Source organism: Aquarana catesbeiana, linkage group LG03 (assembly GCF_042186555.1).
Source record: "Aquarana catesbeiana isolate 2022-GZ linkage group LG03, ASM4218655v1, whole genome shotgun sequence".
Lineage (NCBI taxonomy): Eukaryota > Metazoa > Chordata > Amphibia > Anura > Ranidae > Aquarana > Aquarana catesbeiana.
In genome coordinates this window covers 552,955,090-552,970,863 of record NC_133326.1, presented here as the reverse complement: position 1 = coordinate 552,970,863, position 15,774 = coordinate 552,955,090, and the positions used below count along the sequence as shown (strand labels likewise).

At 43.0% G+C, this 15,774-nt stretch overlaps 1 protein-coding gene across 1 annotated transcript in view; it reads left to right on the top strand.

Annotated features, from left to right (window-relative positions):
- Nucleotides 1–15,774, top strand: part of FOXM1 (forkhead box M1) — a 37,750-nt gene that overhangs the window by 2,731 nt on the left and 19,245 nt on the right. Inside the window, exons 2-4 of the mRNA XM_073621676.1 lie at nt 4,190–4,863; nt 7,015–7,163; nt 9,729–9,929. Of these exons, the coding sequence (XP_073477777.1) occupies nt 4,230–4,863; nt 7,015–7,163; nt 9,729–9,929 (984 nt within the window). The 5' untranslated portion in view covers nt 4,190–4,229. The remainder of the gene's footprint in view (nt 1–4,189; nt 4,864–7,014; nt 7,164–9,728; nt 9,930–15,774) is intronic.

Genomic DNA, 15,774 nt, shown 5'->3' with positions numbered 1-15,774 from the left:
TCAGTGCCACGTCAGTGTCACATGTCATTGTCCTGGTTCTCCAGGGCCTTCAAAAGTGTAAGAGGTAGTCAACAAATTAGATGTGTAATTTATGCTCCTAGAACACCTGATGGTGCTCCCTGCATGTTGGGCCTCTCTATGTGGCCAGGCTGTGAAAAAGTCCCACACATGTGGTATCGTAATACTCAGGAGGAGTAGCAGAATGTATTTTGGGGCGTCATTTGTGGTATATACATGGCATGTGAGAGAAATAACCATTACAATGACAATTTTGTGGGGGTAAAAAAAAAAAAAAATCTTCATTTTGCAAAGAATTGTGGGAAAAAATGACAACATCAAAAACCTCAACATGCATCTTACTAAATACCTTGGATTGTCTACTTTCAAAAAAGGGGTCATTTGGGGGGTATTTGTACTTTCCTGACTTGTTCGGGTCGCAAGAAATGAGATAGGCCGTCAGTACATCAGGTGTGATCAATTTTTTATGATTTGCACCATAACTTGTAGACTCTCTAACTTTCACAAAGACCAAATAATATCCACTAATTTGGGTTATTTTTACCAAAGATATGTAGCAGTATAAATTGTGGCCAAAATTTATGAAGCAAAATTACTAATTTGCAAAATTTTATCACAGAAACTAAGAAAAATGCGTTTTTTTTCAAAATTTGCGGTCTTTTTTCATTTATAGCGCAAAAAATAAAAAACCCAGAGGTGATCAAATACCACCAAAAGAAAGCTCTATTTGTATGAAAAAAAGGACAAAAAATTCATTTGGGTACAGTATTACATGACTGAGTAATTGTCATTCAAAGTGTGAGAGCGCTGAAAGCTGAAAATTGGTCTGGTCACGAGGGGGGTTTAAGTGCCCAGTTGTCAAGTGGTTAAAGTGGAACTTTAGTCAGAAAATAAGTCCTGCTGCATCACTTCAGGCTGGCCCCTTTTTGTAGATATAACTATGTAAAACATTAAATATAAGTGTCTATACTGCTTAAAATCCAGTAAAACACTGTCTCTCCCTGCTCTGCAGATGCTCAGTTGCTCTCTCTTTTTAGGCATAGCTGAGTTTTTTTCTTAAAGCGGAATTAAACCCTCCTATCCCTTTCAGCCAAGGAAGCTGCTTCTGTTTGATCTGCAACTGCCATGGTGCTGCACATGTGATCAATTATGACATCAGACATTTGCTGGCTTTACAGTTTGGTTGAGGACACAAGCAAATGTGACCATTAGCAATCCAGGAATTTAACTGTTTTTTTAAAACTGTTAAATCGACAAATGTCCCAAATATGTCAAAGGTGTGTGAGAGAAGAAAGAGCAGAACTTCCTTTTTTGGATGAAGTTCCCCTTTAAAGTGGAAGCAAACCCATCGATTTAACAGTTTCAAAAAAGTTACATTTCCGGCATGTGACGGGAATTTAACTGTCACATTTGCTTGTGTTTTCTACCAAACTGTCAAACTATCAAATGGCTGGTGTCATAACTGATCACATGTGCGGCATCATCATAGTGGAAGATCAAACAGAAAAATGATAAAAGGGTTTACTTCCACTTTAAGTACATCCATGTTAAAGTGGAAGTAAAGTTGTTTTGTAAACAAATGGCTGACAGGCAGGGTAGTATTGACTGAAGAGACCCTAATGAGCTCTTCTGCCTGTCACCTGTCATGTTCACATGTGCAGCTCAACGATCATTTTTTGGCCCTGATCCGTGCCAAGGCGATGTGACTCCCATGCGCATGGGTGGGAGTGACATCATTGAGGCCTGGCTTATCAAATGGCTGAAGGCACGGGACCCAGGAGGAAGACCGGGCAAATATGGAAGCATCGGGTGCCTGGCAGATCTATCCCACCACAGCGCTGGAGGACACCATATGACAGGTAACTCTGCCATAATGCACTAATATGCAGTGCATATTAGCACATTCTGGCATAACCCTCCTGGGGGCCCTAAAAAACAAATTTCTTAGCAGACTTTACTTCCGCTTTAATGAGGCCTAATAGTTTTCCACCTAGCTCGGTCAAATTGTCATTCAACTTTTGTCAAGGCGCATTGTGCCCAGAGCAACCAACGGCTCAAATTTTGGCTAGTATTGCCAGCTATAGCCAGACTTCGAAGACAAATTTTACAGCGCACACTGTGACCCATTAATGCTGGCCATTGACGGTTCGTTCTTGTTTTTTTGATCAGCAAAAAACAAAGGGGTTCCCCAGGATGGATTTGTTTTAAATCACTAGTAAAACAAGTTGATTTAAATCATATTTTTTAAAGAGCACCTGTCATCTCTGTCCCTTAGTGGCTCCTTCACTTTAATGGGATGGCTGGTGATGCGGCAGTGACACAACAAGGTGAGGGACGTGGCAGCAGCAGGGGAGTGGATGTCAGCTAACAGGCACTGCCATGATGGATCTGAAATGACAGGTGCTCTTTAAATGTAAGAACTTATTCTTGCTGGTAGTTAGAATCCTTAATATTTGTAAACGAAATGAAGATTTCCTATTTAGAATAATAAGCTGTTAGGTTAGTAAAAACAGTGATATCTGGACCGATTCAATCATACAGTTTGTAGTGTACATAGATTTGCAAAACGATGAGATAAAGGAATATTCCTGAACTTTGTTTTATCTCATGGTTACTGTGAAATTGTGTGAATGCATCAATGCAGTGCATGTTATTTCAGCATGCAGAGCTTGGCTTCATTGAATCAGTCTACCAAAAAAAAAAAAAATTGTAAATATTGCAGAAAATACAGCCTAATGCTACATAACTAAGCCCCATTTCATGCTGAATAAAGGAAATGATTAATGTATCTTAAATAGAAAATTATCTTTAAATAGATTTTTACTCCAAAATCATTTTATTATAAAAAACAAAAAAAAAATTGTTGCTTTATATGCACCCTGGGATTCCCCCATCCACACATGGGAGTTGGATGAAGGACTCCTCCTTGCTGTGCTATTGTATTCAAACTGCGGGACTCTGCTGACAGAAGTCAATTGGGAACAGCCATAGATGGATTGAAATTTGTCCGGTCCCTGCTAAACCAACTGAATTTCCATCCATCTGTGGGAGCTTAACACCCAATCAGTCTGTAGGTTACTCTTGTTTATGCTTTTTCTTTATCTGCTCCGTTAGTCACACAGCTGGGTCCTCATGCTTTGCCAGTCATGCTCATCCTCCTTCCTGTTACGGTGGCTGAGTTGCAATTTGCTGTCTTTTATACAAATCTCACAAAATAACACGTTTCTCATAACTGTTTTAGTATGTCACACATCACTTTTGTCCAGTAGGTTGTAGGCATGATAAGAACATTCTACTTTGTTGTCCTTAGGCTCGGTTCACACTGGAACCGGCTGCGGATCGCACAGCAATGCTATGCTTCCCTGTTCTCCGTTTCAGGGCTGAATCTATGCCTGAATTCGGCCCTTGAAACGGAGCCAAAGACGCACGTTTCTGTGCCGTGCGCTCCGCAGCCGCAATGGAGATATGTGAACCGGCTCCATAGAGAGCCGGTCACATTCTCCTGCTATGCAAATTTGATGCGGAGAAACCTGCATCCAGGTGTGAACCTGGCCACATCCATAGGTGTGAACCTGGCCTAATAGCTGTATATCCCAGAAGTAGACTCAATATCAGGTATGTTAATCAAAATGCATGTAACCCAAGTAATGTCAGTGTAACGTTTCCAGGTATTTATTACCTTTCACAGAGATCACAGTATTCCCCTTGACAATGTCTTCATCTGCTTAAGGCTGGGTTAGCACGCAGCGGCTCACTGCAGGAGTCCGGGTCGTCTCCATTCACTGTTTCAGGTCTGATTTCAACCTGAATTTTGGGCTGAATTCGGACCTGAAATGGACCAAAGGACGCACAGGGCTCCTGTGCAATTCGCTCTGGAGCCGCTGCGGAGATGTGTGAACTGGCTCCATAGAGAGCTAGTCGCATTCTCCTGCTATGCGAATTGGATGTGGAGAAACCCTCATCCAATTCTCAATAGTGTGAACCCAGCCTTAATCTCCAGAAGGACAGAGCCATCTTTTTTTCAGGCATTATCCAGGGTCATCATCATCTTACTGGACTGAGGTGCCTCTCAGAGATTGCACAGTCCTATATATCCTGGTACCATGAATAATATGCCAACATTTCATAAATTCAGAAAACCATAATAATAAAGCTGTTTCATTTATTTCAGAACCTGTTTTTCCAATGGCCCCCTCCTTTGTCATCACACCATGAGATCAAGCCCCCGTAGGCCACTAATTCTGAAAAGGCGGAAGTTAACCCTACCGCAAAAAGATGGCGCCTGCAGCATGGGGACACCAGAACAAAGACCGACCACCTTGACCAGATCTGGAGAACAACCCGAACAGAACTTGGTTCCCAGTGCAGATGGAAACCCCATGCAGAACCTTGTTCAGAAGACAGGGGAAGCTGCAAGACCTGACCCAAGTTTGGACAGTCAGGTGGTGTCCCCTACCCCAGAACAAAACCAATTCTCTGAAACTCTCTTAAGTCCTAACCAAAATCAGAACTCCACCCTGGGAATCGCAGCATCCTGTACTCAGTCAACTTGTGTCAGTGTGAAATCTATATCCTCTGAAATAAAAGTCATGGGTCATCCCACCATTCCAGACACTCAGCTTGTGGTCCTTCCCCCAAATTCTGATATGGAGAGTATTATTCAGGCGTTAACTGCGCGAGGCAAAGAGATGGGTGGACCTAACAAATTTATCCTCATCAGTGGGAGTCCTTCGTTTCATGCTCAGGCTGAGAAGCTGGGCTTCCAATGTAAGGAGGAGGAGGTGGCCACTTTACAGATTGAGGCTCCAGCATCCAGCCAGCCAATTGCAGAGGAAGACCAGAAAGGTATTCAAGAAATATTCACAGACTTTTTAAGGCTTTCTCGCACTTTCTCAGTGAAGTAATGCGTGCTTTACCACAATTATGTTGCAATTCATTTGAATCGCACCTTTCAATGAACGTGCCTTACAACACAACACATATTGTGGCGTGCTGCCAAAAAATAGTGCGTGCATCATTTTTTTGGCAGCGTGTCACACATCTGTTGAGAAGGTGCATTGTGTTGCCATTCAGATGAATGGTGCCATATAACACCAACACACATGCATTGCAGTAAAATGTGTTAACACAACAGCCAAGTATAAATGGGCCCTTACCATATTAAGTTTTGTGTGTGTGTGCTATTGGGGAGATTCTCCATTATTGTTTATTGTAAGACAACACTAATCCAAGACAGCTGTCATTAGAAGAGGTGTCTCCATTGAAAGATGTACCAATGACTTTTGGCCCATGACATAAAGGCAGACCCCATTTATGTTCCATTGGGCTTCTGGAGAACCCTTTAAACTGCACTACTTTTCGTGACCCCCCCCCCCCCACAATAGACTTTTCCCATGCGTTTATCCAGAAATGGGAGAGGGATCTTAAGTTTAGGTTCTCCCCTGAACAAATTGACAAATGGTAACGCATTACAAACTGCTCACACAATGAAACAGAGTCCTTTCTGCTCTGCACTCTGTGCTTTCCTCAGTTCCCAATAGGTGCTGGCAGTGTAAGGAAGCCGAAGGCACCATCCTTCATATTTTTGGGGGATACCCTAGGCTCCAACTATTTTGGGACTCGATTAGATCTGTTCAAAAGTTTAGACTTCCCAGTCCCCCATGACCCAGCCTTCTTCCTTCTCCATCACAACATGATCCCCACAGAGACGTATTAGAGGCTTCTGCTCATTTACTTTTACATTTAATTCAGTCTGGTCCTGCATCCCTGCTGTTTGGCGTTAGCCAGACCCCTATCTTTGGTACAGTGGATTGCCAAGATACAAAACATTTAAACTTGTGGAGGACCTCACATCCACTATTAAGGAAACAGGGGAATCTTTCTGTCAGAGGTAGTTTTATCGGTGTGAATTTTTGTTCATGGAGAATAACACCCCCTGTCTAGTGACACCCCATCTGGAATGCCTCATAACTACAGTATTGAGATGGTCCTCCCCATCTTGTGAGGTTTGGACCCCCCCCCCCATATTACAATGTTTGTTTATTTTTCTTCTAAATACCTTTTTTTTTTTTCCCAAATTCTTTATTTATACAAGAAAGGAAGCAATAAGAGCATTGTTACATCACATTCCAACAGGTACAAACATAAATCGTTTCTTATAACCTCATTATTTTAGGGCGAGTTTAATATTCCTCAGATTATACAACTATTCTTCTAAATACCCTAACCCCCTTATTTAAAAAATGGGAAAAGCTGAAAAAGTACACCGGTTCAGAAAATCTTTTCACTTTCTAAGGTTTTTTTTTTTTTTCATTTATTGTCATTCACAGTTGTTAGTCTTTCTAAAGGTAAAAAAAATGTCCTACCACTTTGTGCAGCCCCCACCCCTTCCTAAATACCCAAGTCCTGTATTGATCCAGTGCTCTGCCTGGCTGCAGCATTGTTGCTTTCTTTCCCTCTTACCACAGGAGCAGCAGCAGAAGCCATTGGCTCCTGCTGTCAATCAAATTCTATGGGGGGGGGGGCAGGGGCTGAGCCACACTGTATTTCCCCCACAGCAAGCCACTTCCTATGGTGGCAGACCTAGAAGAGGAGTAGCCTAGAGTGCCAGCAGGGGACCACAGGAGTGGAGGTTTAGGGCCCCTCTGTAAAACCACCACCCAGGGTTATGAAGAAGAGGGAGAGGTGTTCTGTAGTCCTGTCCCAGGATGAGAATACTGATCCTCCATACATAAAGTACAGTGAGCATTGTTGCCCCAGGACAGGAAATGTTACTGGCAGATTCACAAAGTGAAAATAAAGAACTAACTAAAAAACAAACAAACGCAGCTACACTACATCTAAGAACTTGTAAGCTGCAATATATTACTTTTTTTTTTTTTTTTTTTTTTTTTTTATTCCAGGGTTTGGAGGCAAAGGAGGGGAGTGGGGGAGGAGCTCTAAGTGACTGGTCCTTTTTGGAGAATGTTAATCCTTTCTTTTTCTCCTTTCTCTCAGTGATGCAGGTTGACTCTGATGAACTGAACATCAGCCTGACTAACATACAGTGGCTGGGTAAGATGAGCTCGGATGGACTGGGATCGCGCAGTATGACGCCAGAACCTGAAGAGAAGGAAAATCTCACTCCTGAAGTAGATTGTATCAAGGTGAATATCTGAGGGAAATACTCTGAGGGCAGCAACATTACCAAGGTGATCCTAACTCGGGGATCACCTTCAATACTTTGAATCGTTGCTCGCACCCAACCCCTAGCATAGCCCATAACCTTAACACCAATTTTTGCTGAGATAACAAATTTTTGCCTCTCTCCACTCCCCTCTTCCTCCTTCCACAGCTGATCAATTAAAGCGGTAGTAAACTGCAGCCTTTTTTAAAAACAAAAAACCCTGCAAGATAATGGTATAATATGCTAGTATGCATCGCATACTAGCACATTATGAAATACTTACCTTAGAACGAAGCCCTTTAGTGGCACACTGTCACCGCTGACAGGACTTCCATCTTCACCTGGTCTTCCTTCCAAGTTCACGTGCTCCGGCCGTCTGATTTGCCAAGCCGCAATGAGGTCACTCCAATGGCATGGAGCTCTGAAGGGGTGGCACAGGTATGACATCACTGGCTGTATGCAGTGTGAACATCTCATAAACTGCAAGTTTAGGAGATATTCACTGTACCTACAGGTAAGCCTTATTACAGGCTTACCTGGTAGGTACAAGTAAAAACAAAAAAAAATCTTTACTATCTAAAAGCCCTTTTTACTTATCTAAAGCAAAGTCATGTGATGCTCTGGCCCGAGTCTCCTCTTCTGTTTTACTTTCTACATGGGTCCTTCTTCGGGTGCCCACGTCGCTGCCTATATGATGTGGATGCTTCCTATTGGCTGTCCAGAGAGGAATTATCTATCACACAAGGGGACCAGTGATCTCGAGCACATCTGCTGCGCTGGATTAGCAATCACCCACATCTGTAAACAGTACTGGCAAGTGACCCGGATGAAGTACTTTGATAACTATAAATTTTGCCACCAAATAAGCACAGAAAAACACCTTGCAGGATGGATTAGAGAGGGTGGAAAGTAGGGACAACATTCTCCTTTTTAATATAGCTTAATTATTTTTCATTTTAAAATATCTAATTGGACATAAGTTTGATTTTACCTGTGTTAGCTTCTGAAATCCTTGCTATGGTCGGGCACAGGGAGGAGGAGGGTCAAGTGTGTTGTACTGGACATTACAATGAAGTTCTGTGTGTCCAAACTGCGTGCGGTGACAGGGGAGTTCTTTTCTGTGACTAGTAGGATTGGACTGTACTGTCTGATTTGTATAAACTGCCCATCAGATTAGATGAGCACTCATGTGTGAAAGACAGGGAGGAATCCACAAAGACTACACAAGGTTGTTGAGTGTTCGTCCTGTGTAAGCAAATGAGCGGCAGCAGCTGGTCATTTGAAATGGAAATAGGGGGCCCCGGCCTTGTTTTCAGTGACAATGATAGTTTTGTTACAAAAGGCACTCTTGAAAGCAGGTTATGGTAAGCCACAAGATGGCTATTGCAGTTTGGATTCAATGAAAGATGTTTGATTTAAAGCGGTATTAAAACCAAACATGTAATTTATTGCAGCTTACCAGGCGTTGGATGTGATGGCTGCATTCGTTTTCTTTGGCCTTTTCCCCCTCTTTTCACCTGGTGATCTGGCCAGTAACGCACCACCTGTATTACTGAGACACAACTCTGGAGGAATAAGCAGAGGAGGGAGAGCAGTATTGTCAGTCTGGTGGGGAGGGTAGTGTTAATTGTACTATCGGATTTATATACGCTAACAAACTGAAACCAAACTCCAGCTCACTTTATAAACCGTTTACAACAAATAGTTTTGTATTTTTTCCTTTTTGGAATACATTTTTGCATTAATGGATAAAGGCTGATCATTTTAATTACCCCTGCTAGTGTTAGGTGGTTTGTCTCATCCATGTAAAATGATATATTCTGCTGGAGAGTATGTGCTGTGAAAAACAAGACTTGCTAGCTGGATTACCAGATAAAAATAGAGCCTAAAAAAGGAAACAAATACAGCCGTCACATCTAAGAATTGGTAAGCTGCAATATGTGTGTTATTGGGTTTAATTCTTCTTTAAAGTTATTGTAAAGGTTTTATTAAAACAATAAACCTGATATATATATATATATATATATATATATACACACTTACCTGCTCTGTGCGATATATTGCACAGAGCGGCCCCTTGCCTCCTCTTCTGTGGTCCACTGCCGCCACTCTTTGCTCCTTCTCTTCTCTGCCTCCATAGCATGCTGTGTCATGTGGGGGCACTCATGTAAGCATGCTCCCAAGCCAGGCTGTGTGCATCTACATACACTGCATTTTGTCAGCAGCAGCACACGGGTACAGCTCTTGATCAAGAGCGGACAGGGGGTAAGTATTGTTGGTGGGAGGAGCAAGTAGTAAGACGACCCCCACCCCTAATGCAGGGAATGTATTAACGTAAAAAATTGTATTTATTTTAGAACCACTTTAATTTTGAGATTTGAAGAAATTTCTGTGCTATCGGCTATCAGAAACTACCTGTCATTGACAGCTTCGGTCTAATGGCTGTAAGCAGCACGTTTTATCAGAAAGCTCTTCTTTTGTTCTGTGATTCTCAAATGTTGCATCCTAAAAATGTTTTTTCAGCATCTGTTTCTCCTTCCGTTAGGTGGAAGAGGAAATCACAGAGCCAGCTCCCACTCAGTCGTGGCACATCTCTATCTCTGAACGCCCTCCGTACTCCTACATGGCACTCATCCAGTTTGCCATTAACAGCACACCAAACAAGCGAATGACACTGAAAGACATCTACACCTGGATCGAGGATCATTTCCCCTACTTCAAATATGTGGCCAAGCCTGGCTGGAAGGTGAAAAAATATGCAGAACCTACTAGTAGAACAAAAAACTTAGACAAATTATACAACCCCAATTCCAAAAAAGTTGGGGATCTGTGTAAAATCACATAAAAGCAGAATGCAATGATTTGCAAATCTCATAAACCCATATTTTTTTTTCCCATAGAAAACCATTCAAATGTTATACCTGAGAAAATGTATAATTTTTACCGGTTCCCGACTGGCGCACGCCGATGTACGTCGGCAGAATGGCACGGCTGGGCAAATGGGCGTACCTGTACATCCATTTGAATTCCCCGCCATGCCATTGCGTGCGCGCCGGCCGGGAGCTCCGTGAGTTGGGTCGCGGGTCCCGTAGACTCTATCGCCGCGGGGATACCCGCAATCGCCTCACGGAGAGGACAAACGGGGAGATGCTGATGTAAACAGCATCTCCCCGTTCTGCCTAGTGACAAGTGTCACTGATCACAGCTCCCTGTCATCGGGAGCTGTGATCAGAGTAATGACGCACACAGCCCATCCCCCTGACAGTTAGAATCACTCCCCTAGGACACACTTAACCCCTCCCCGCCCCCTAGTGGTTAACTCCTTCACTGCCGGTGTCATTTACACAGTAATCAGTGTATTTTTAATCGCACTGATCGCTGTATAAATGACAATGGTCCCAAAAATGTGTCAGAAATGTCCGCCATAACGTCGCAGTCACAATAAAAATCGCTGATCACCGCCATTACTAGTAAAAAAAAATTATTAATAAAAATGCCATAAAACTATCCCCTATTTAGTAAACGCTATAACTTTTGCGCAAACCAATCCATAAACGCTTATTTTTTTTTTTTTTGCCAAAAATATGTAGAAGAATACGATCGGCCTAAACTGAGGAAAAAAATTTTTTTTTATATATATTTTTGGGGGATATTTATTATAGCAAAATGTAAAAAATTTGTTTTTTTTTTTTTTTTTTTTTTTTTTTCAAAATTGTCGCTCTTATTTTGTTTATAGCACAAAAAATAAAAATCGCAGAGGCGATCAAATACCACCAAAAGAAAGCTCTATTTGTGGGGAAAAAAGGAAGTAAATTTTGTTTGGGAGCCACGTCGCACGACCGCGCAATTGTCAGTTAAAGCGACGCAGTGCCGAATCGCAAAAAAAATGCTCTGGTCAGGAAGGGGGTAAAATCTTCCGGGGCTGAAGCGGTTAAAGGGGGGGGGGGGGGGGGGATGGGGGTTTTTTAAATTGATGGCAGTCACGCGTCTCAAGAGTTGAGACAGGGCAACAAAAATCTGGCAAAGTAAGTGATACTAACAATGAAAAGCTGGAAGAACATTATGTAACTAATTGGGGTAATTGACAACAGGTCAGTAACATTACTGGGTATAAAAGGAGCTTCTTGTAGAGTCAGGGCTAGTTTATACTTGCTTGAAAACATTGCTTCGAACACGCTTTGTTAAAGCTCTCTGAACGCCAGTCAAAGCTCCTGTCACAAAATAAAATGGTTAGCTTACAGTCCTGTTTACACTTTGCTTTTGCCCTTAGAGGACCGGAGCAACCCCCGACGTCCCTTCCGGTTCTCGGGCTTTAAGAGGTGTGCGTGTGTTTGGTTTTTTTTTTTTTTTTTTTTAAAGGTAAATGAGAGATCTGGGATCTTTTTGACCCCAGATCTCTCAATAAAGAGGATCATGCATGACATTGTTTCTATTGCAAAGGATGTTTACATTCCTTGTAATAGGAACAAAAGTGATCAATAAAAAATAAAGTGGCAATGTGAAAATAAAAAGTAAAATAAAAAAAAATTTAAAGCGCCCCATCCCTTTGTGCTTGTGCACAGAAGCCAACACATATGTAAGTTGCGCCTTCATATGTTAACCACTTCCCTACCAGGCCAATTCTGACATTTCTCTCCTACATGTAAAAATCATCTTTTTTTTTTTTTTTTTTTTTTTTTAGAAAATTACATAGAACCCCCAAACCATATGTTTGTGTTTTTTTTTTTTTTTTTTTTTTTTTTTTTTTTTTTTTTTTTTTTAAAACAAAAACTGTTTTTTCCCAAAAAACAAAACAAAACAAAAAAAAAAAAAAAAACAAAACAGTAAAGTTAGCCCAATGTTTTTGCATACTGTGAAGGATGAAGTTACGCCAAGTAAATAGATACCTAACATGTCACGCTTCAAAATTGCACACGCTCGTGGAATGGCGCCAATGTTCGGTACTTAAAAATCCCCATAGACGACGCTTGAAATTTTTTTACTGGTTACATGTTTTGAGTTACAGAGGAGGTCTAGGGACAAAATGATTGCTCTTGCTCCAACGTTCGCGGCGATACCTCACATGTATGGTTTGAACACCGTTTTCATATGTGGGCGGGACTTACGTATGCATTCACTCTGCGTGTGAGCACACGGGGACAGCGGCGCTTTTAAAAATTTTTTTTTTTTTTTTTATTTTGACAACTTTTTTGAAAAAAAAAAAAAAAAAAAGTGATCACTTTTATTCCTATTACAAGGAATGTAAACATCCCTTGTAATAGAAATATGACATGACATGTCCGCTTTAATAGTGAGGTATGGGGTCAATAAGACCTCACATCTCACCTCTAGGCTGGGAAGCCTGAAATAAAAAAAAAAAAAAAATAAAACGATCACCGCTTCCCAGCCGAAGCGGCGCCATTTTTTTTTAATGGAGGGACCGGGCGTGACGTCATAACATTGCACCCGGCCTCCGATGATCATAGAGACTCCGGTGACCATCTGGTCCACCGGAAATCCCTATGATCCGGCGGATCCGCTCTCCGCCTCACTGATCGTAACGATGAGTCGGAACAAGCACCGGAGGGCGGCGGAACGGGGGGGGGCGTCCCCTCTCGCCTCCCATAGGGAACGATCAAGCGGCGCAGCTGCTGTGATCATTCCTATGTTGTAGAGATTCGCCGGCTGAAACCGGCAATATCTGAATGATGTCTGTAACTACAGGCATCATTCAGATATACCCGCTCAAAGCCCAGGACGTCATATGACGGTGGGCGGGTGGGAAGTGGTTAAACCACACATGAGGTATCGCTGCGATTTTTGGAGCAAGAGCAATCATTCAAGCACTAGACCTCCTTTTGTAACTCTAAACAGGTAACCTGTAAAAAATTTTTAAAGTGTCGCCTATGGAGATTTTTAAGTACCGTAGTTTGACGCCATTCCACAAGCATGCGCAATTTTAAAGCATGACACGTTGGGTATTTATTTACTCAGTGTAACATTATCTTTCACATTTATACAGCATAGACTAACTTTACTGTGCATGATTATTCTTTATCGTACATCACGGGACCCAGAGCAGCCATAGTAATTGCTATGTGGCTATACACCACCTATTGGTGAATGGACACTGGCACATCAAAAGACACGAAGTCCCCTTCTATATAACCCCTCCCATACAGGAAGTACCTCCAATGTTTTTTGGGGGGGGGGGGGGTTTGGGGTTTTTTTTGCTTGCCAGTGTCTCAAGGTGATGGTCACGGTGAATTGAAGTTCTTGAAGACGGCCCCGTTGGAGAAATCCTTGCCAGGATCAAGGGGCTATACAGTCAGATCCATTCAAAATGGCAAGAAAGGCCAAAATGGATGGTACCCGAGCCTCGTGGAAGAAGAGACAAGGTTTTTGCCTGTAATGTTCCTCTTTGAGGGCTGGACCCTGGGATACAGGCCCTTGGATACATGACTAATCCAAAGCGTTGTCCTGGCAGGGTGCTGTACAGGTCCAAGGGTGTGGACCCCAATATGTAGGGGGACCCGGTCCTTGAAGGTCCGTTCAAAGACCTGGCCCACTATGATGGGTGAAGATTGGGTCTGGCTGTGTTTTTATTTATTTATTTTCTTGCAGCAAACCCTGCGGCGGGAATGGTAAGTTTTTAAAAAAAAAAAAAAAAAAGAAAAAAACCAGGGAAAGGAACACATTTGGTTCACTTCAAAGGAATTGTTCTGAGTAGCGTATGCCTTGCCAGTTTTCACCACTAGAGGGTGTATTGTAACATACCTGCTTGTCGTGCTCGTTTTCTGTGTGCAGTGCTCCTTTTGGAGACAGCATTACCCCTCTTTCTGATTTGCCAGTTGCCTGGGACCACCCGCCTCCTACCCACGGCACGCAGCCCTCCCCCAGGGATCGGTTCCGATGTAGGGAGCGGGGAGGTCAGCCGGCATCTCCCCACAGCCCCCCGAGCTAGCCCGATGAGACAGGACCGCCACGTCCTAGCTCGAAGGTCAGCTGGAAAACAGAGTATACTGCGGCATGTAAGCGCTATGTAGGTGTGGATACAGGCATGTAAAGCTACGTCTACGAGCCATTAGGCTGAACAGTGATAGCGGCATTTTTTTTTTTTTCACTAAGGACGATTTGGCTTCAGCATTAGCTGGGTTGGAGGGAAAAATAGCCAACATGATTGCGTCTGTGTCCCAGTCTGGGAAAAAAATGCGAAAGGTCCTCTTCTCCCCCTCCTGACCTTCGAGTTTTGGAACGAAAATAGGCAGGTGACATTGAGGTTCCATTGGGTGACCAGGAAGAGGGGCAGGCAGATGACTCCTCTTCCGAGGGCTCAGTCTCAGAGGAGCCCTTCTCAGCCTCGCAATCCCAAAAACTGCTGGTCCAATCACTTACGGAATTGGCCTGTTCGGCATATGAATTTCCCCCAGCGGAGGTGGCTGAGGCCCCCCTTTCTTCTTTGGGTTCTTTGAGGCCTTCACAGGGCCCACATGCTTTCCCTTTACACCCACTGCTGGAGCAACTAATATATGCAGACTGGGATCACCCAGACAGGCATTTTTTTTAAGGCGTCCCTAAAGATTGTATTCAACAGGTGTCACACTTTGCCCTCTTATCTGTTCATATGCGCAGAATTCTCTGGTTGAAGCATTGGTCAGCTGAGTTGCCGTGCAAAAAGCTATTGGCAAGTTTTCCTTTTCATGGGAACGGTTGTTCAGAGATGACTTGGATAAGTATATTCAAAAAATTTCAGGTGGTAGAAGTGCCCTTTTACCGGTTAAAAGGAGTAAGCGTCCTTCATTTAAACGTTCTTCCCCGGCCCTCCCCAGCACCTGGTGCTGCAGTTTCGATGGCCTCCGCCATCTGGTTCAAGAGGTAAGCCTCAAGGTCAAGCACAAGAGGCAGAAGCATACAAAGCAGAGTCCTAAGGCCTCCTTATGAAAGTCGTCCCCACTTGCTCGAGTGGGGGGGGAAGACTTCTGCAGTTTTCAGAAGCTTGGCGGGAATAGATCAAGGACAGATGGGTCATCTAAACAGTATCTCTAGGCTACAAGCTAGAGTTTCGGGAGTTTCCACCATTTCAGTTTCTAAGATCAAATGTTCCCAGAGACCCGTTAAAAAGAAGGTCTTTGTTCCAGGCACTGGACTGGTTGACATCACAAGGTGTGATTACAGAAATTCCAACAGAGGAGCAGGGTAATGGGGTTTTATTCAAATCTCTTCACGGTGCCAAAACCAAATGGAGATGTCAGACCCATTCTAGATCTCAAGGATCTAAATCAATTCCTAACCATCCGCTCTTTTCACATGGAGTCAATCCGGGCAGTTGTGTCCTTTTTGAGAGGAGGAGAGTTTCTAGCATCAATAGACATTAAAAATGCATATCTGCATGTGCCAATCTACCCTGCTCACCAGAAATTTCTGCGATTCGAGGTGGAACAGCGTAATTTTCAGTTTGTGGCCTTGTGAGATTAGGCTTCAGGGTATATCAGTAATGGCATACCTAGACGACCTGCTGCTTATAGATCAGTCGGTTACGTGGCTAGATTACAGTGTGCCCAGCACGGTCAGGTATTTGGAGCACCTGGGTTGGATTCTCAACCTAGAAAAGT